The sequence below is a fragment of the Callorhinus ursinus genome, unplaced genomic scaffold (assembly GCF_003265705.2).
Source record: "Callorhinus ursinus isolate GAN/ISIS: 27379988/994484 unplaced genomic scaffold, GSC_fseal_2.0 scaffold12, whole genome shotgun sequence".
Lineage (NCBI taxonomy): Eukaryota > Metazoa > Chordata > Mammalia > Carnivora > Otariidae > Callorhinus > Callorhinus ursinus.
In genome coordinates, this window is record NW_027397074.1 from 71725706 (window position 1) to 71746082 (window position 20377).

Here is a 20377-nt window from a genome sequence, read left to right on the forward strand (position 1 = left end):
AGCTCCTGAGTACAGTGACCCTATGGCGTTACTATAGTTCTAATCTGCAGTGTGCAATGCACCCAACAAAATAGCTTCTTCTTTCTAGTAACTGAGGAACAAGTAAGAAATTTCTGGCCCACTTGATTTCATACCCCTTGGAAGCCCTAATGCAAATATGCTACACCAGTCACAGGGTAGGGGCCTCCAAAGATTTCACAAAAAGCAGCTTAGCCGGTGGTCAATCAGTTAACTCAGAAAGTAAAGGGCAGAAGTCCTAAGTCACAAAAAACTACTGGAAGGCACAACTCACTGACATTTCGGAACCTACTAAGCATCTCTCTCTAATTCCCTTCCTCTACTGCTGGAGCTTTTTCTTTTCTGCATGACTCCCCTTTCACCCTCCCAAAATACCATGGGATGTAAGCTATACTGTCGATGATTTTTTTGTTCCATTTTTAAGATGGAACCATTGCTCTCAATTTTAAAATAAAGTGGGTTTAAATTTGTGCTGGTTTCTCAAAAATAAATACAACACAAGAGTGACAAATCAAGGGACACAGAGGAAGGTGCCCTAGACCAGAGGGTGCAAGGACTGAAGTTCAAGTCCAGGACTGCCACTAACCAGCCCCGTGGCCTCAGGCACCAGATCCACCCACGTCCTTCTTCCATCCCCACCATGCATGGCGGCCATCCCTGTCTCTGATTTCCAATGCATCCTGTACTTTATCCAAGAACCCATTTGCATTATTTCAGGTGAAATAATGCCCTGCTAAGAAATCGTCTGTTGTGCCCTACACTGCCTCAAGCAGCTGAGGGCAACTTTGTTTTGTTTTTTGTTTTTTGTTTTTTGTTTTTGCCATAGGGCCAATTAAGGGCAAATAAAAATGCTTACGGGCTGCTTATCTTTCCTTGAAAATGAAAATTTTACTTAGTACTCTAGTAGAAAACATGTATTCTTACAATTTAGATTTGTTAAATATAAAAATATCAATGAGAAAATCAGGACTGCATTTTTAGCCATAAGTGTTATTAATATCTGAGTATATTTGAAAAGTAGCAATGAATGCAACTTTCTGTACTTGCATCCTAAGATAAATGGAAGTGCTCAGTAGCCACTGGGCCCTACAGGATAAAAGGAAACTCCTTAACTTCCCCAACCTTCCTTCCACATGAAGACCCCTCCTTCATCTACATTACTCGGGTCTGTGTACCGACACTACTGAACACCTTCAACACCAACACCCCCACCTCCCCTGGCCACCTGTCTGCCCAAGCTCTTGACCTTCTTCTCTGAGTTCCTAAAATACTTTCTACACTTCTTACATATTCACCAACTCAAAAATATTAACTGAGCAGGTGAAGGGTACTAAACTAGTACTTATCTACTACACTATAATGTTAAATAGGTTTTGACCAAACTAACAATTCCTTGAAGCCAAAGATCGCTGCCATGCTAGTATTTGTTGATGGATGGAATTAACAATATGAGTTCAACCATCCATTAAACGTAGACTGTGGATTTATTTTTAAGAGCAGAATATACCGACTAGAGAATTTGATTTAAAACCTTTAAGTCAATAGTGTACACATAACTTCCTTTTAGGAACTGTCAAGATAAATTATCTATTACGGCACAAAAAGTGCAGAGTTGAGAAACTGACATCAACAAAGTTTCGTATTTTAAAGGTTGGAAACCTAGATATTCCGTTCTTGTAACTCAAGTCAAAGAAACAAGCACAACTTGTTTACTGTGATCTCTCCCTACTGTGTCATGTCTAAATAGGCCTTAAAGAGCTGTTTAAAAATAACTAAGAGGGCCAGATTTGGGGAGAAAAACACATAGAACATATAGATGAATCTGTTTCCCTAAATTGGCTGTTTAGTTTGGGCTGTGCTATTTCCAGCTTAAATTGGTTTCCTGCAATTTGTTAAGGCTGCCAAATACTTAGTTATCTCAGTGATGTACTTAACACAAATCGGCAAATCCTTATTTTTCACAGTGACAAGAAATGTACAGAGAAACTTGCACAGTGAGGATAATAATAAAAGTGAGTTCATTTGTCTTCTTTTCCAGATGCATCATTTTCATCTGGTTGCTAGTGGCTTAGGAAACCGAAAAATAGCCCCCTAATATCATTTCCTGCCTGTTTTTTTCCTATTGATTTGGGGACAGAGTTTCCTCAACATCAGGCAGGGTCAAACACGAGAGGTATGACCTCACTATAAGCCTGAAAAACTCAAGGATTGGGGTGGAAATGAAGAAAATCAATATCCAACACTGGTTTTTAAAATCAAAAGATGCAAGATGTTAATGAAAAGGTCAGTGTATAACTATGTGCAATAGTGTCCCCTTAAGACAGCCTAAAAAATTCCCTGGTGTAAAATCAAATCAACGTAGCTGGGATAACACATTAACACAGCGAAGAATTTGAGGCAGCAAGGACACAGTTAAGTTTTTTAGAGCACATTCATTTATTAAAGTGGCATTACAATCTGCTGTGTGTCACATATTATAGTATTTTGCCTGAACAGCTTTACATGCAAATACTTATTGCCACGATTCATTGATCTGGTTCAAGGTTTGGCAAAAAAAAGTTTCAGTAAAGTCTTTAGAGGAACTTACTTTCTTAGAACATAAATTATATTCTCGAAACTATATACATAACACAACTTAGTTCCTGTATACAGAAATCCGAGGGCTCTCACTCCATCAAATATGCTGCCCTATAGTCACACATATGAAGAGCCTAGGGCTGGTATGAATTAGACTCCTATGAGGATGAAGGCATTTTAATGAATATTAAAAATTCAACTCAGATTTAATATAATTTACTTGACACTGAAAAGTGTAGAAAAGGCTGGTGACATTTTTATCAATATATTTTTGTAGTCTTGAAAAATTATTTCATAACACATCTAAATTATAAATCTTAAGAAATCTATTACTGAGTATTAACTGACCCCCAAATGAGACAAATGCAGAAAAGAACATAAACTTTGAGGCTTTCTACTTTTATAAACATTTTTTTTTAATTTTAAGAAGAGTAAATCTCTGTTCATTTGCACAATCATAGTCTAATTGCATTCTTAACCTAAGGGCAAGATCATTTCAAAACAGCTTGTCAGATCTTGGTTCTTTTCCTGAGTTAGGTTGGAATAGGTTAGGGAAATGTTCTACTCAGGGGGCTCTATCATGTACCACATCATGGTACAGACAAAACAAGCAAGTATTTGTATGGAACATGAGGGCACAGGTGTCCCCCAGTTACTCGGGAGTCCAGAGAATCCATACCTCCAATACACCCATAACACACAGGTCAGGAAGCTCTTCTATAGACTGCGGTGAACACAGCACACCCCAGGGACATATTCCCTGAAGTGTCCATTCACTCACAATCCTGGGGGAGGAGTTGGGAGGTGGGAAAGGCGGGCAACAAGATTCACCAACACACAGCACCATCGAGCTCCATGACCTCTGTCACGTCATTAAAATCATCTGATGGACCTCCCAAAGCCACACCCTGACATTTTCTAGACTAGACTGTGCAAGAGAACTTTGTGAAATGATGAAAGTGTCCTATCTGCACTGTCTGACAAGGTAGCCACTAGCTGCATGGGGTTACTGTGCACTGAAATATGATGAGTGCAACTGATGAGCTAAAATGTCAATTTTACTTCACTTTAATTAATTTTAATTTAACTCTTCACAGCCACATGTGACTAGGGGCTACCATTCAGAGTTCAGTTCTAACCTGACCACCAAAACACAAGGTGGCGTTCCAAGAGTTTTCAGTGCCCAGGTTGGTCATGGACCAGTGTTCATCAGTCACGTCAAACCTAGAAATGGGAAGGGACGGATCCCTCAGCACAGCCAGGGCACACCACAATGTCAGGTCATGCACTGCAGGCCAGACCATGAGCATTCATAGAAAGCATTCCCACTCACACCCACTCTCTCAAAGTATCAGTTCAAGAAACCAACCCAAGAAGGAAAACACCTTCTCTCCTTCAACACATTACTGAATGAGAACCAACATGGGGAAAAGCTAGAAGAAGCAACAATCGCTAATACATAGAAGGTTCTTTCCTAAACTCAAGCAGCACATCACTAGAAGGGATCTCTTTCCCTCCAACTAGATTCTGTCACTTTCCTTCCACAAAAATTAGCAAGGTGTCCTGCAGATTATAATAAAACAGAGTGGCTCACAGTCAAAAGGATAGAATTCAACTGCCGCCTCCTTTGCTTACCAGCTTTGTGACTTTGGGCAAGAAAATTAATCAGGTCAAGTTTCAGTTTCCTTCTGTGTAAAATGGGCTGATAACAGTCCCTTCCTCACAGGGTTATAAGGATCAAATGAGATAAGACATATAAAGGATTTAGCAAAGTGCCAGACACACAAACGACATTATTTAAGTACAAATGACATTATTTAAGTATTATTTATCACTCCTTCCTTATTTCTTCATTGTCATCATCACCATTATCATCCGCTCTCCAACACAATAGGCAGAAATCTACCTAAAACAAATCATATTTTAGATCAAACTCCAATTTAAAAAATATCCACACACCAAAAGTTATTCGTAAGCCAGAATACATGATATACTTAATTTTAATGTCATCTAGGTTTCTCTTATGCTTCTATCTTTCTTATAGTCTTTTATATACTTAGTTGTTTCTGCCCAAAAACCCCAAACTTTTTGAAAGGAAAGATTTTTTTTTTCTGTTTCTGTACAGACCTTAATTATTTGCACAATAGTGGACATTCAATAAATGTCACCTGAATTAAATTTATAGAATTATATTCCAGAATGATCATGAGTAGCTACTTTCAAAATGGATAATGGGGGTGCCTGGGTGGCTCAGTTGGTTAAGCGTCCGACTCTTGATTTTGGCTCAGTCACGATCTCAAGGTCGTGAGATCAAGCCCCATGTCAGGCTCCATACCGGACGTGGAGCCTGCTTGAGATTCTCTCCCTCTGCCCCTCCATTCCCCCAGTCTCACACACACGTGCTCGCTCTCTTAAAATATGTGTATGTGTGTGTGTGTGTGTGTGTGTGCGCGTGTGTAAATATATAAACGGCATCTGCCCTAAAGTAACTCAACACTAAGCACCAAGAACTATCCTAGGAGCTGGGAATTCTGCTGTGAACAAACAGACAAGGGACAAGGTCCCTGGAGCTTATCTTCTGATGGACATGGCAGCCACTGTGCATAAGTAAAAGAAGGGTCGTAGGAGATGATAAATGATGAGATAAAAAACAAAAAGGGTCCAGTCATGGTGTGCCTCCCCAGAGGCCAAGGAAAGCTGTTCAAATTATATTCCATGTATCATGGAGAACCACCACTGGGATGTGACATGGACTGATTAATTTTTTTCTCCAAGACTGCGAAGGTCTCTGTGTGCGTGGCAAAGCGTAAGGGGATGAGAGAGGAAATAGGGAGGCAGTTACAAGGCTTCTAAGAAGGCAAGGTGAGAGCCACTGGCTGTCTGGATCAGGGCTGCAGCCACAAAGACAGATGTGAAAGGGTCATACTCAGACGTGTTGTGGAGACAGGACAGAACTGGCTTATGGCCTAATGCAAGGGGAAGGAAAGGACGGGGCCCAGGTTTGGGGCTTGACCACCTGTGCCATTGACTGGGGAAGACAGAGAAAAGCAAGTCTGGGAAGAACAGAAAGGCTTGTGTTTGGAGATGTTAAGTTGAAGATCTGAAAGTGGAGATTTCAAGTAGGCAGCTGCCTAAGTTTTGTTTCAGGGAGAGGTCAGGGCTAGCAATACAACTGTGGGAGTCACAGGCATCTACATTACCATTCAAAAGCCAAACAACAGGATGAGATTACTCAGTGGAATTGAGCAAAGACAACTAGGCTGAAGATGCCAGTAAGGTGGGAGGAAAACCAAGAGTGTGGTCCAGAAGCCAAAGAAAGGGTTTCCAGCAAGGAGGGAGCGGTCAACGTTAATGAACGGCGGACCCCTCCTAATGCTCCCACTGAAACAGGAGGTTCGTAAGAGCAACAACTACTTGTTATTCATTACTTCTTACTCAGTTGAGTATTCTTATTCATCTCTTACCCTCGGCTTTAAACATATCAGACGCTCAATTCATGGTTACAAGTAATGATTAGTACGGTCCCAACTGTCCCCAAGTGAATGGCATTTGGGCGGCATCCCATCTTTCTCATTGTATTTCAGTCTGGAGGCAGATTTACCACACAATACCCTTTCTAATAAGTACAGAAACTACTTAGTCCAAGATAAATCATCTCGATTATTTTCTCATTACCATTTCTCCAATAAACAGCATGTCCATCCATCAAACTGGGCAGCAACAAGAACAGTACCAGACACATAGCAGGTTCTCAGTAAATATTTGTTGGATGAATAAATGGATGGGGTAGGAGGGAGCAAAGAAAAGAGAGATACCCTCTTATCCCATGGGATCCACAAATAAAATGAGGCTTAATAATTCTCTGTAAATGTCATTTAACATTTTCATCAATAATTAAGACAGAAGAAATAAACTGTTTATAAACTTAGAAGAAATCTATTAGAAAATAAAAGCATTGGTGATGTTCACAATTTGCAAATAGTAAATCAATTATTTTCTAAGTTCAATATTTTATTATAAATATTTGCTCCTTAATCTCTAATATTCCTATAATCCATTTTACACAAAAGATATGAAGTAACCTGCCAAAGCTTAATAGAGGGTTCAGAAGCTGGATCAGAAAAAAAATTCTCCCAAGACTGCTTGATAGTCAATTCATTCTCTTTTTTGTGCAAAATATTTTAAAAGAAACTGTGGTACTGATTTCTAATATTCCATATAAAAAGCCAAACACCCAAATCACAACAGACAGAAAGAAGTGCAAAAGAACTTGACTATCAAGTAAACTTTTATCACTTACAGTTTTCCTACTAAAAATTCTGAAATTAAAATTTTGAAAACCTGAGGCACCATACGCACCAGAATGCCGCTGAGATTTCGAACCAGATGGAGAGGTTTCCTTCATACGATCAATCACATTTTCCGAAAGCTGAAAAGGCAACATCAAAATAAAATCAATTACAAAAAAACAAGAAAGAAAATAGTACAATAGCATCCAAGTAATGTAGTCATCCACATCAACATGTATAATAAATGGCCTAAAGAAACCTAATAGCTATAAAACTAGAAGGAAGAACAGTTTTAAGATTTCAAGATGCACCCCACAGCACTACTTCTTTATTTCTTCTAATGCACTGCTAACTGCTCATTGTAAATAACTCCTCTCCTCATTGTGTACAATGCGCTAAATTGTAATCTATGAGAAAATATAAGCCAAGAAAACTCCGACTTTCCTCCCCTAAACCTACAAATTAATTTTGCAAGCAACAGGTCTTACTTAGCTCCTTCCTTCCCTCCAGTCCCAAAGGAAATGGTATCCTTCCCTCCCTCCTGTTCAAGCTAATCACAAATAATTGCTCTTTCAACAGATTTTATTATGCACCAAATCTGTGCCAGGAACTAGGCTAGACTTAGGGTATTCAATAATCATCAAGTTGCTTAAAGTGGAGCAGAAGAAACAATCATCAGGCAGTGAAATGTGTAATGGGAAGGGCACCACCTAAGTCAGCTGGCCTGGAATGGAAGTATACAGGAAGCATAACGGACAGGACATCTAGCCAGGGTTTGGGGCTGGGGCTGGGAAAGATAAACAGGTGTTAGGAAGAGAAGACATAGCATAACAGTACTCCAAGAAGAGGGAAACACATGGCGGTATAGATGAGAAACAAGGCTTGCCACCATCAGACACTAAACACAGATAACAAGAAGGCAGTTGGCAATAAGACAGAGGCTCTGAGACTCCTCAGCCCCTGAGTTACTATCATACCATTCTTTTTATTTTCCTTATTGTACTTACCACTCTGTGAGGCATTCTTGTGTGTCTGTCTTTTACACTCAAAAGGAAGCTCCATGAAAGCTAGCATTTGGCTGTCCTATTATGTCCCCAGAGCCTCAATAAGCCTGGTTAATTGGATGAATGGCTAAATAAATGATTGGAACAATATGAACGAATGGAAGAATGGCTGAAGTGGGAAGCTGGGGAGGGGGAGAGGGAAACAGTGAAATAAGATTTTGGATTCTGAAGATTTGAACTGATTCTGAGGGCAACTGGGCACTTCTGAAGGATTTTAAGCAGGGTAGTGACAAGATCAGACTTAAACATTTTAGAAAGATCACTCTAGCTACAATGTAGAGAACAGATTGGAGGGGGGCAAGAACAGAATCAGGAGGACCCCTGAAGGAAGCTAAAGGATCAATTAAGAAGCTATTAAACATATGTCCACACCAAGATTGGTGCAGGAATGTTTACGGGGCATTATTCATAATATAGCAGGAGTGAAACCAAGCAAATGTCCATCTACTGGTGAATGGATAAACAAAACATTATGTATCCAGACAATGGAATAAAATTCAGCAATAAAAAGAAGTGAAGTTCTGATACATGCTACAATATGGATAGACCTAAACAATTAAGGGAAGAAAGCCAGACACAAAAGGCTACATATTGTATAATTCCATTTATATGAAATGCCCAGAAAAGGCAACTCTGCACAGATAGAAAGTAGAGGGGTAGATGCCTAAGGCTAGAGTAGGAATGGGGATTAACGATAAATGGGCATGACAGATCTTATTGGTTTGATGGAAATGTTTTAAAACTGGATTGTGCTGATGGTTGCACAATTCAGTAAATTTATTAAAAAGTGTTGTACAAACAGGTGAATTTTATAATATGTAAATTATACATATTAAAAAAAACCATTATGGTAATCCAAAGGGAATACATTCAAAAGATATTTAGGATTCAAAATAGCTAACATTCACTGATTGCTTATTATGTGGCAGGCATTACACTAAACAAAACACTTTATTCATTTAATTCTTAACAATCATAGGAAATAGATACTTTTATTATCTCCACTGTATAGGTGAGAAGTTGAAGCACGGCCAGATTAAATAACCTTCTCTGGATTTTACATTTCATCAGTAACAGAGCCAGGATTCAAACCCAGGAAGTCTGAGTCTCAAGGTCCCATTCGGGTACCTTGCTTTACTGCCAGACTCAGTGTCTGACTAGATGTGGAAGTGAAACAGAAGTCATCAGGACATCCAGGTTTCTGGGTCATGTAACTGGATGATCCCTCTCCTCTATCTACAAAGACCTTACCCCTTACACTTCCTTAACTCACCACCATCTAGCTTATAACCCAATACAGCGGTATCCTTGTAAAAGTCACCAATGACCAAATAACCTTTTATATTTATATTTATAAAACACCTAAGTTACATGGCTTCCCTTTAGCTTCTAACACCTTTGGTCACTGTCCTCTTCTGGAAACTCCTCCATTGGCTCTTCTGACCTCCCACTACCCTGACTGACCTAGGGCTCTAGCCACATCTTCCCCTTCCCTGCCTACCCTTAAATGCTAGAGGGCCCCACATTCGCTTCTTTGCCTTTATTCTCTTCTCACTCTAAGTGCTCTCGTTGGTCATCTCATCCACTCCCTTGACTTTTTTTATTATGTTATGTTAATCACCATACATCATTAGTTTTTGATGTAGTGTTCCATGATTATTTGTGTATAACACCCAGTGCTCCATGCAGAACGTGCCCTCTTTAATACCCATCACCAGGCTAACCCATCCCCCCACCCCCTCCCCTCTAGAACCCTCAGTTTGTTTTTCAGAGTCCATCGTCTCTCATGGTTCATCTCCCCCTCCGATTTCCCCCCCTTCATTCTTCCCCTCCTGCTATCTTCTTCTTTTTTATATTTTTTAACATATAATGTATTATTTGTTTCAGAGGTACAGATCTGTGATTCAACAGTCTTGCACAATTCACAGCGCTCACCATAGCACATAGCCTCCCCAATGCCTATCACCCAGCCACCCCATCCCTCCCACCCCCCCAACTCCCTTGACTTTTAACTGCGGTTGATAAATTAATGCATCCTAAATCCTTTATCTCCAGCCCAAGACCTGTGTCCCAAAAGCTAGACCTATACACTGAATTGCCTAAAAGACACCTTCTCTTGGAGACCACAAGCACCTCAAACCCAACATGTCCTAAATTGAATTCATGTTTGCCAAAATCTCTTCTTCTTGCTTTCCTTACCTCATTAATGACACCACCTCCACCCAGCTTTCTGAATCAGAACATAGGACTTGGCCCTGACTCTTCGTTCTCCTTCATTCTCTTTGCTATGAATTCCTCAACCCCTAAATATTTAATGAACACATTTCTTCTCCCATCCCATTTCCCCTGCCCTAATTCATGGTACCCTCAATAATCCTCCTAAAATGCAAATCTGATTATGGTAACTCCCTGCTTCAAAATCCCTCATACCTTCCGTTGACAAAGAAGTCCAAATTCTTCTGCACAGCACTCAAGACTTTCTCGTCATTTGGTCACAGACTAACTCTCCAACCTCAATTTCCATAGACTTTGCTTTAATACTTCATACCTTGTTCTCTACCCATACCGGCTACTTATTACATGCCGTCTCTTTGCCTTTACACATGACTACACTGCCTTCTCCCTTGGCCCCGTGGGAGGGAATCACCTTTCAAATCCAGTTCAAACATCCTAAAGCCTTCTCTGACCAAATCAGTTCCCCACTCCATTCCAACTCCGCCTACCCAAGGCTACCCTTATTTGTGCTCCACCATATCCTGCACAAATCTCCCAACATGGAACTCCATGACAGAACAAGTATTTGCCTTTCCACAAAACTGTGAGCTCCTGTGTATTACTGAATCATTCACTAAATGTTTACTAGGCCAAGCACTAATTAAGGCCCTTGTGATACATGAGTGAACAAAACAGTTTGTACCTGAGCAGTTACTTACATCTCAGGACCCAAACCAGAATGCAGGGGAGACAGTTAATGGAAAGACTACAGCTCAAAAGCTGGGGTCTTTGGAGGAAAATCCCAAGACTCCTCTTGGAAAAGAAATGGAAGTTAGAAAGGACAACGTCAAGGGACTTTATATTTGAAGATGTCAGGGCCAGTTGCTTCTTTTCTAACAACTGACAGCCACTGACATTGCTGCTGAAACTCATCTGCAAAGCTGAGCTATATCTTAGGAAAAAACCCTTTAAGACTGACCACAATCCTCTCAATTTATAGGTGAGGAAAAAAGTCCTGAGTAACATCCACTTTCCGGTAGCATCAGGATAAGCAGCAACCCCCAATCTCTAGTCCGGTGCTTTCTCTGCTAAACAATACAGCCCTACAATCCTATGTAAAAATAAATTCACTTCCTCTTAAGGAGGTAAAAATGAGCCTTCTTTTAGAATCTTAAAGCTATTTTAATTGATACATAATGTATATAAAGCTCATTTGATATATAATGTAATATACTACATATTATATGTATTTATAGGCTATTTTAATATAGTATTCTATTCAGGAAAACTGTGGCATAGACTTAATATATTTTAATAGGTTTGCAATGTAATTTAAAATAACTTATGTAATTAAGATATTTGGTGTTATGTGATGGGCTATTCATTAGTCTGGCTAAAGAGAGAATGGGTCTAGTAAAGTTTGGGAAGTTGAGCTTTAACATGGTCTTTTTGGTTTTTCTTAAAGGAAAGGATTAGTTTAGTTGTGCTATTTTAGTTCATGTCAGTTTTCTTGATATACAGACAATTCAATATATCACTGAGATATTCCCCCAGAACCACAGAATCCTACCATGTGAAAATTGGAAGGAATCTTAGCAATTATCTATTCTAATTTCTTTGTTTTAAAGATGAAACTACGGTACAAAGAAGTGACATGCCTGTGATAGCTAGTTAGCAGTGATGAACTGTGAAAACTTAAAAAAAATAATAATATAGTATTCTATAATACACTACGTATATTATATACTATATATCATATACTACCGTATATACCATGTATTATATACTATTATATACAACATATTGTATATGTTACATATTTAATATAATTTGTTTAGGGCTAAAGTATATAAAGTTAATTTCACATAATATACATGTATATAATTTTATATTTTAATTTATATTTCTATAGTTCAAGCCAAAGTCAAAGAATTACAACTGCACTAAATGTATATTCTACCCAATCAGAAAGTGAACGTGTTTGCTAAAAATCAAGTGTTAGCCATAAGCCTTCACCTTATTGGAGACAGGCTACCCTTTCTTCTGAATACCACTTCATCTACTTCTCATCAAAATTCATATATTACCATTACCTATTGCTACTTTCAAAATGAATACTACAAAAGTCCTTCCAGTGACTAAAGCAGCCTCGAAAGTATCATTTCTTGAGAGTAAAACTAAAGGCCGACCTGAACAGAGGAAAACGCACTGGCCACCCCCTAGCTATATAATCCTACGGAAGTCATCTCCATCAGCCTCATTTTCCTTGTCTGAAATTGAAGAATACCTAAGCCCAAGTTATAGGGACAATTACAGGTGCATCATAAACTATAACGTGCTACACACACATTTGGTAAAGCTATTACCAATACAACTCCAGTCATGGGGATTTGGACTGATCAGTTCATCTTAGTCCATTCACCAACTGACCAGAGTTTGTGCTCAGCTCTTTCACTACACAGTGCATGAAGACCAGGGCTACAGCTATTGCCAGAAGCAGCTACCTAAGTCCCAGTATGACTATATAAAGTGCTCATTTATCCCTATCTATGCATGCTCTTTGGGTAAAGTGCAGTGTCTCCTTCAGCCTAATCACTAATTGTTTCTTTTTATTTTTGTGACTTACCTGATGCCTCAAACCTTGCTACTTAAATTCTAATATCAATTCAAAACATTTTCCAATGTGGTCTTTGATTATATTTCAGTAAATTTATAAGCATGTCATCCAAAGGAGCACAATTCATCTTTTGAGGTGATAAACATATTGCAGGGTTGAGTCAACCTCCCTCTTTTGTCCTTACAATCTTCATAACTGGATCCTCAGGCCCTTCCAAAGGCACATCCATGGCAGCCTACAGTAGCAAGTCTGCTTACTCCAAGCATGATTCACCTTATCACCAGTACATTCTCAGCCACGTTGATACAAGGCAACTGCCATGCTGTGTTATCCTCTGCATCTCCAGTTAATAGCCGAGCTGACCTGCCAGTTGCAGAAATAAGTTCAGACTGGCACACTCACCTGATCTCTGTGAACTGGGGTACTCATGAAGCAGCTGACAAGATTTAGAGATGCTGATCAGGGTTATATACACAATCTGTAACTTTAGAACAACTCTTCTTTGTGATGTGAACTGACCCAAAAAAGGGTCAGAGGTAGAACATAAGCTTCTGCAAGGGCTGGATAAGCCCTCACTAAGAGAAGCATCTTCAGGAAACATCATTCCTTAAACAGGGTACTTCTGTTAGAAAAGCTTTTGTCCTATAAAGATCTGTAGCAACTATACCTTGTTTCTAGACCTCTCTTGCACTCCCCATAAAGGCAAATACCATGTGCAAAAAGTATTTGCAGCAAAGAATGGCACGCTCTCTCTCTCTCACACACACACACACACACACACACTAGAATTATGCCCTGAGGTCCATGGACTTGGGGAATCTATGGATTAATTCCTCAGCTGTATGCAAAATGGTCTGCTGTTCTGGGCAGAGTCCATAGCTTACAGATTTACAATAATCTATAAACTAAAAGAAACACTGTTCTACTCTAAGGGTTAACCAAGAGAAGAGGGCCAGAGCCTGCCAACATCACAGAATTCAGTCCATTGACTTTGATTATCTGCCCTATTCTCTACTGCTGCTAAAGAGAAATTTAAGTAAATGGGGCTTACTAAGTTCTAGTCTGTACCACTCACCACACCAACATGTGCTCCAGAGAGGAGGAAAAGATGTGTGTCATGTTCTATAGTCTTCCCACTCAAGTCTCCCCACCCCTCCTTGGCTGGTCGTATCCAAAATGAGCACAAATACACCACCCACCAATCTAGAATCCAATATTCTCAGAAACAGGAGGCTGCGTAAGATGGACAAAGAGATAAAGTCCTTCCACTTCCAAGGAACAAAGTTAAAGGAGAGGAACTCCTCCTAAGTTGCCCTTCACTAAGAGGTAAAGTTTGGAACCACATGAGACAGAAATAAATCACACACCTTCATCTTCATAATATTTTTCTCATCTCTTCCAGACATGTCTTAATCAAACTGACTAAAAGACTAAGACCCATTTTTCTCACTTGGTCTTCCTTCCATGTAGCATAGGTCATCTTCTGTGAGAGTACTCATTGGTTTTTTTTAACTACCATTTTAAGACATAGGCTCCAAAAACTGCCATTATTATTTGGAAGATATTACTCCTAAATACTTAAGGGCATAGCAGGGGAAGGGAAAGATATACAGATTTATATAATAACTTTTAGCTTATGTTTGTAATTTGCCATTTATATTTCTTTGCATTTGCCATTAATGGAAATGAACTTCTACTGTCTTTATAAAATCTTAGGAAGCTTTAAAAAGAAAAGTCCTAGAAAGCTTAACACGATACTCTGCCCAAGAGAGTCATAGATATCTAAACTGGAAAGGAGCCAACTGTCCACCAGCTAGCTGAATTACCTCAACAACATCCCTCAACACTCCCAATGACTGATCGGATTTGTTGCCTCTGTTAATATACACTCCCCAGAATCCTCAACAACATCTCACATTAAATAATCTTTTCATTTAGGGGCTCCCAACTGCCAATACTTCCCCAAAGCCTTAGATGTGTTCCATGTGAGTATCCACACTACCACATGTATGGCTCCTATGAATTTCAGCTTGCAGCTTCAAGGCCAGTTGCAGAGATTCATTTATGCCTGGAAAGCACGATAACTATTACTTTGAAAATGATACTCATTGAAGTTGACATCTGCTCTGGAAGAATTCATTCACAGCTTTGATGTTTCAGATAAACCAGTGAAAGACTGACTGGTAAGCATACCTTCCAAACAGACACAGCAGGTGCTCAGAAAAATCCTATTAAGCACATGTAATATGAGTAATGAAAATGCCTGGTCTTTCTATCCCTAGAAATTATTTTAGACTTGGAGAGGAAGGCAAGCCAAGAGGGTGGCCTTTCATCCAACCCATGAGTTGTTTCAGATTTGAAGTTGGAATCAGGTGTAAGAATATGGGTGATCTTATGCAAGTGGAGGGAAAGCTATCAATTGCTATGGATAAAGGAAATAAACAAAATACTATAAATACCATGAAAATAACACCTGGTATGTGAGAATAAACTTTAAACTTAAAATTGTAAGTAGGTCCTTTAATTGCTAGCCGTTAAGGACATTTTCGGCAAGAAAAATCTGGGAAAACATTATCTATTAATAAACACAGCCTAGTTACTCAAAGCCTTATGTTGCTTACTAAATGTTAACTCTTCCTATATTAAGATAAATGAAGATGAAATTACTATCCTTATCGGTGGAACGCAGATTTGGTTTTCCAACAGTGACTGAGTCCATGAATCGTTGCTCCACACTCATTTCTTAGGAGTGATGACATAAATATTAGACAACTGGGGAAGTTTGGAACGCTTTCTTCTGCTAAGCTGAATGAACCTAGCCGCAGTTCAACATTGAAGTTTGTGCCTCATCGGCACCATGTTTTAATCAACTGAGCCAAAAACAGTGGCTCACTTAGGATACCAAGATTCTTGCTTATCCTTAACCTCAGAAGGAAACAAGAGGACTGTTTTGAGCTAAGAAAAATACAGAAATCAGCTGAAAAATATACAAAATGCCTAAAGAAAAATCACACAGGTGATCAGCTACAGAACGCAGGACTCCTACTTCTCAGTCCACATCTTTTAGGTATACCTGTCAGAGCACAATATGCTCTTATTTTTAATTAAGTTCAATGTAAGTTTATATATCCATTCCCTTGAACAACTCTAATAATAGCTACTACTCATATAAGTACTAAACACTGTCAAAACACTAACCACTTGTATACATTATGTCAAATTTCTCGCAAGTAGTGCTTGACATATAAGTAATACAAGCAGGCTACAGTATCTAGACTTACTGAACAAGGAAACACAATGAAGAGTGACTTGTCCAGGGCCACAGAGCCTAGGGAAAGGCAGAGCTAGGTTGCCAGGTTCCAAAGGAAGTGCTCTGGCCACTATACTAACTACATAGCACCTCCAGAGAATCTTCATATATTGGATGTGAAGGAACCTTATCATAACAGCTGCTTTTTATTAAAAATCTACAATGTGCTACATGCTTTAGATACCTTGCCTCATCTTCTTACCAAATATAAAGAAGTGATTTGTCCAAAGCTGCAGATAGTAAACGTCTAATCTGAAGACTTAAACTGAGGTCTGTTTAACTCCAAACTAATGCTCTTTTGAACAGGACCTCGAAGAACCCAGGATGACTCCCCCAGTACTCAACAATTCAAGAGGGTGTCATTTTTAGAGGAAATTGCAATGGGCTGAGTATGGCTACAAGAAATGTAGACTGCTGCTAGACACACACAGAATTTCAGAACTGGAAAAGATCAGAGATCTTAGAGATGTACTCAAGCCCATCATTTGTCATTTTGCAGAAGACAAAACTAAAGCACAGTGATGCAAATCAACCTTCAGAAAGAAGGATTTGAAGCAAGTGGGAAAACATGGCAAGGGCATTCCAGGTGAAGGGTGTATCCTGAGGAAAAGTAAAGCATAGAGGTCAAAAGAAACATGGTGTGTGCCTGAATTATAGTAATATAAATAAAATATACTCTGTGAGAAAAGACAAAAATAAAGAATACTTCTGTTAGGCTGAGTGGCCAAAAGACAGCTTTTTTTATTTAAAAAGTTTACAAAAAGTTTTTTAAACAATCTCTCCATTTTAGTCCAAGATCTACCCAATCGTCATACTTATCCTATTTAATCTTACCTAATACTTGATATAAATGTCTGTGCTGTTGCCAAATTTTCTTCTAATTTTGTTTGCTCTCATCACTGTGTCTGTATTAGGGCAAGAGAATATGGATTTATACATTGTTCTGGCCAGTGTCTTCTCACCCAAAATTTATTTTGCTCTCCCTTACTTTTCTTTTTTACCTTCAGGTATGGAACAGTCAAAGCCTAAGGCAAGATTAAACAAATCTCTGCATAAAACTCAGAGTTTATAGTTTTTATTTTACTCCAAAGAGTACGAACTAAACCACAACAATGCAATGCAACCTCAGACATTCTATTACAAAAGGTGGTGCTATCATTAATTAATATGATATAAAGAAATGGTGGTCACAGACCAAAAATTGAGTTCAACAGTCTGAGTTTCTATAAAGGAAACTTTAATAAATTCTTCTCAAGGTAACAGTTTCAGAGTAAAAGTTTTTAAACATTTTAAATATTTAAGACGTTTTATTTCCTGATAACAGATGCTAAAAATTATTTACACATTTCATTTACTTATGTTGGTTGTCTAACAACAGAGGAGGAAAAATTAAAAAATATCATAAAACTTTCAGAAGTGAAATTGCTTTATTTACTAGGTTCAAGCATACTTTCAAAAACGAGCGGCTCCAGATTCAGGTGAAGCGAAGAACGTGTTAATGAAGTTAGTGCTGGTGTACTAAAAACCCTAGAGAAAAATCAAGTTTTCAGTTTATGTGTCAAGCACATGTGGGGAACGTGAAAAATTTCTCTGCAACGTCTACTTGAGAACTGACTATATTAACTCGCCAGGGGTCTGAAAAATGCAAACCTCTCTCAGGCCCTGTCAGGCTGGCAGACACTTGTCCTGAAGCAACTGGGCCTGGTCCAAAACTCAGGCGGCAGGCCACAGAGGAGGAAAAGAGGAGGTATCAAGCGAAAGCGGAGAAGCTAGACGTCACCCCAGGCAGAAGTCTATGGGGTGTGTGAGCGTGCGGCAATGGGTGGTATCAGAGGGAGAGCACAAAATGACCGAGAGCAGATAAAGGTGTTCTCAAAACGCCAATTCACCTTGAGAGAGGTAACGGGGCCAGTGCAAAAGGAGGGTGGGGGCTCCTGAACCCAGGAGGAGTAAGACAAGCCCCATTTCACAGAAGGTAAGCCTGGGGTTTCACATAAAGTCCCACAACTAGTGAGCAATACTGTCAAACCCTAGACTGTGAGCCCCTGGAGAATCTAATTCAACGTGGCATTCCCCCAACCGCCCCAGCACAGTGCTCAGCACTTGGCACACAACCAGGAAATATCTCTGAATGAATGTCCCAAGTCTTGAAACTTCAAGCTTCTTTGCAGAGAACTCGGCTTCGGGCCGGACAACACCGGGGGCCGGGACGGGGGAAACCAGGCTGAGCGGGTCCCGGGAAGGTCGGAGGTTTGGGGTCCGAGTCCGGGTCCTGGCCCTCTGCCCGCCCACTGTCACTCACCCGGATGCCCTTCACCACGGTGATGTTCTCATTCTCGTCCGCCTCGAAGGTGACCCGGCGGGTGCTGGAGGTCCCACCCATGGCTCCTGCTTCTGCCCCCGCAGAGACCTAGCCCGGACGCACGAGCACTTCAGGCCCCACGCGCACACACGCGCGCGGAAGCGCCCGGACCCTTGCCTTGCAAGGCGGGAGCAAGGCCACGACCCCAAGAAGCAAGGAGAAGGCGCCGGTCCTCAGCTCCCGCCTCCTCCGGTCACGTGCCACAACAAAAATGCCTCCGGTTGGTCGGAGATACGAACAACCCGCCTCTACTCGGTAGGGGCGCCCGGATTGGTTGGACCGGACCCGGATGCTATGGCAACAGGGGCTGTTTGACAAAGTTTCCGCAGCCCCTGGGTGTACTGGGAATTGTAGTCTCCTTCAGGCGCGATGGTGGCTGGGACACCCTCGCCTCAGATCCAGAAGACAAGGGGAGCATGGCATTCTGGGAGATGTGGTCTTGACCGTCCGGAAGGTTTCTAACCGGGCGACTCTCAAAGTAGTTCATTTCTCTAACAAAACATACTTTGAAAATATTGTTCTAGAAACTTAGGTTGGTGACTTAAAATATACAATGCCTCTCCTAAAAGAACTCATAGTTTAATGAGGGAGATGCGCTCTCTTAATGAACCATACCTAAATGTCTAACAATAAAAACCTGAGGCAAAATTTAACATTTATTTTAGTCATAGCCTTAAAAAAAGAAAAACAAAAATAAGATACTTGATCTATGGCCTTACCTCATGAGTTTTGTAAAGTAAAATTTGTGAAGTACAAATTTTAAATATTATGGTTCTCAAATCTGCGTGTATGAAAACAAACAATAAATTATTTGTACCAAGCAAGCAGATCATTCATTTTCTTGTGTCTCCTTGCACTTAAGTTACACAAGCTGGTTAGGCCATAATAGGAGGAGGCGAAGAAAAGTTCAGTGATTGATAAAAATGGAATAAATTAGTGGAGGAATTAAAACTGCATCAGACAAAGTTGAGATAATCTATTTTAGAAAGTTTCTAGTTCAGAATTTCACCTCTACAAGACCAGTAAATAATATTTAAGTAATCTACACACACATTTAAAGTTATTACTGGGGCACCTGGATGCCTTAGTCATTTAAGCATCTGATTCTTGATCTCAGACCAGGTCTTGATCTCAGGGTCCTGAGTTTGAGCCTGGCCTTGGGCTCCACACCCAGCGTGGAGCCTACTTCAAAAAATAAAAATAAGAAATAAATAAAAAATAAAATTATTATTTGCTAAATACCTATGACATGTAAGTTTAGTCATGTAAGTTTAGTATTACAGAGGCAGATTTGGAAATTAGGCTAATGATAGTACTTTCCTTGAATCCCTTTCAACATTAAAAACAACCAACCACAACACAACATAGCATCATCTTAATACACAGGCATTCACAAACTGCAATAACACTTTTTTAAAGTTTTATTTATTGTCTACATCCTACATGGGGTTTAAATTCACAACCCCTAGATCAAGGGTTGCATGCTCCTCCCACTGAGCCAGCCAGGCACCCCTTCAATTGTGATAACATTTTTGAGTTTCAATTATGTGATTTATTACTGTAGGAATCTTTAGGGCCCAGACTATTTCTTTCACCTCTGTGTCCCTGGGGGTCAGTAGCAGAGTAGTGAATTTAGTCCATGTCATCATTTTGTTACTTTCAATATATGTATGTCTCCAAATTGTATTATACTACTTTGCAGTTTTGAGACTGCACATTACTTTATACTTATTCTCAAATTGTATAATATGTTTAAACCTTCCTTTTACAAGAAACTAAAAATCGCAGGGATTATGTCTTTCCTTTCTTTGGCACGTTCCCTCCATATACACACCCTCCTCACTTATTACTCCAGTATATAGTACATATTGGAGGTTCTACATAAAACAGATGTTCAATAAATTCTTTTTTTTTTTAAAGATTTTA

At 39.7% G+C, this 20377-nt stretch overlaps 1 protein-coding gene across 2 annotated transcripts in view; it reads right to left on the reverse strand.

Moving 5' to 3' along the window:
• The window catches only part of CHCHD3 (coiled-coil-helix-coiled-coil-helix domain containing 3), a 266047-nt gene extending 247410 nt beyond the window's left edge, over window positions 1-18637 (reverse strand). The window contains exons 1-2 of one of the 2 annotated variants that reach the window (XM_025854801.2): window positions 18392-18637; window positions 6955-7024 (exon numbers count right to left, since the gene is read on the reverse strand). In XM_025854801.2, coding sequence (XP_025710586.1) covers window positions 6955-7024; window positions 18392-18472 — 151 coding nt within the window. In that variant the 5' untranslated portion in view covers window positions 18473-18637. The remainder of the gene's footprint in view (window positions 1-6954; window positions 7025-18391) is intronic. The other variant, XM_025854800.2, reaches the window with a different exon arrangement.
• Between the last annotated feature and the right edge of the window lie 1740 nt (window positions 18638-20377).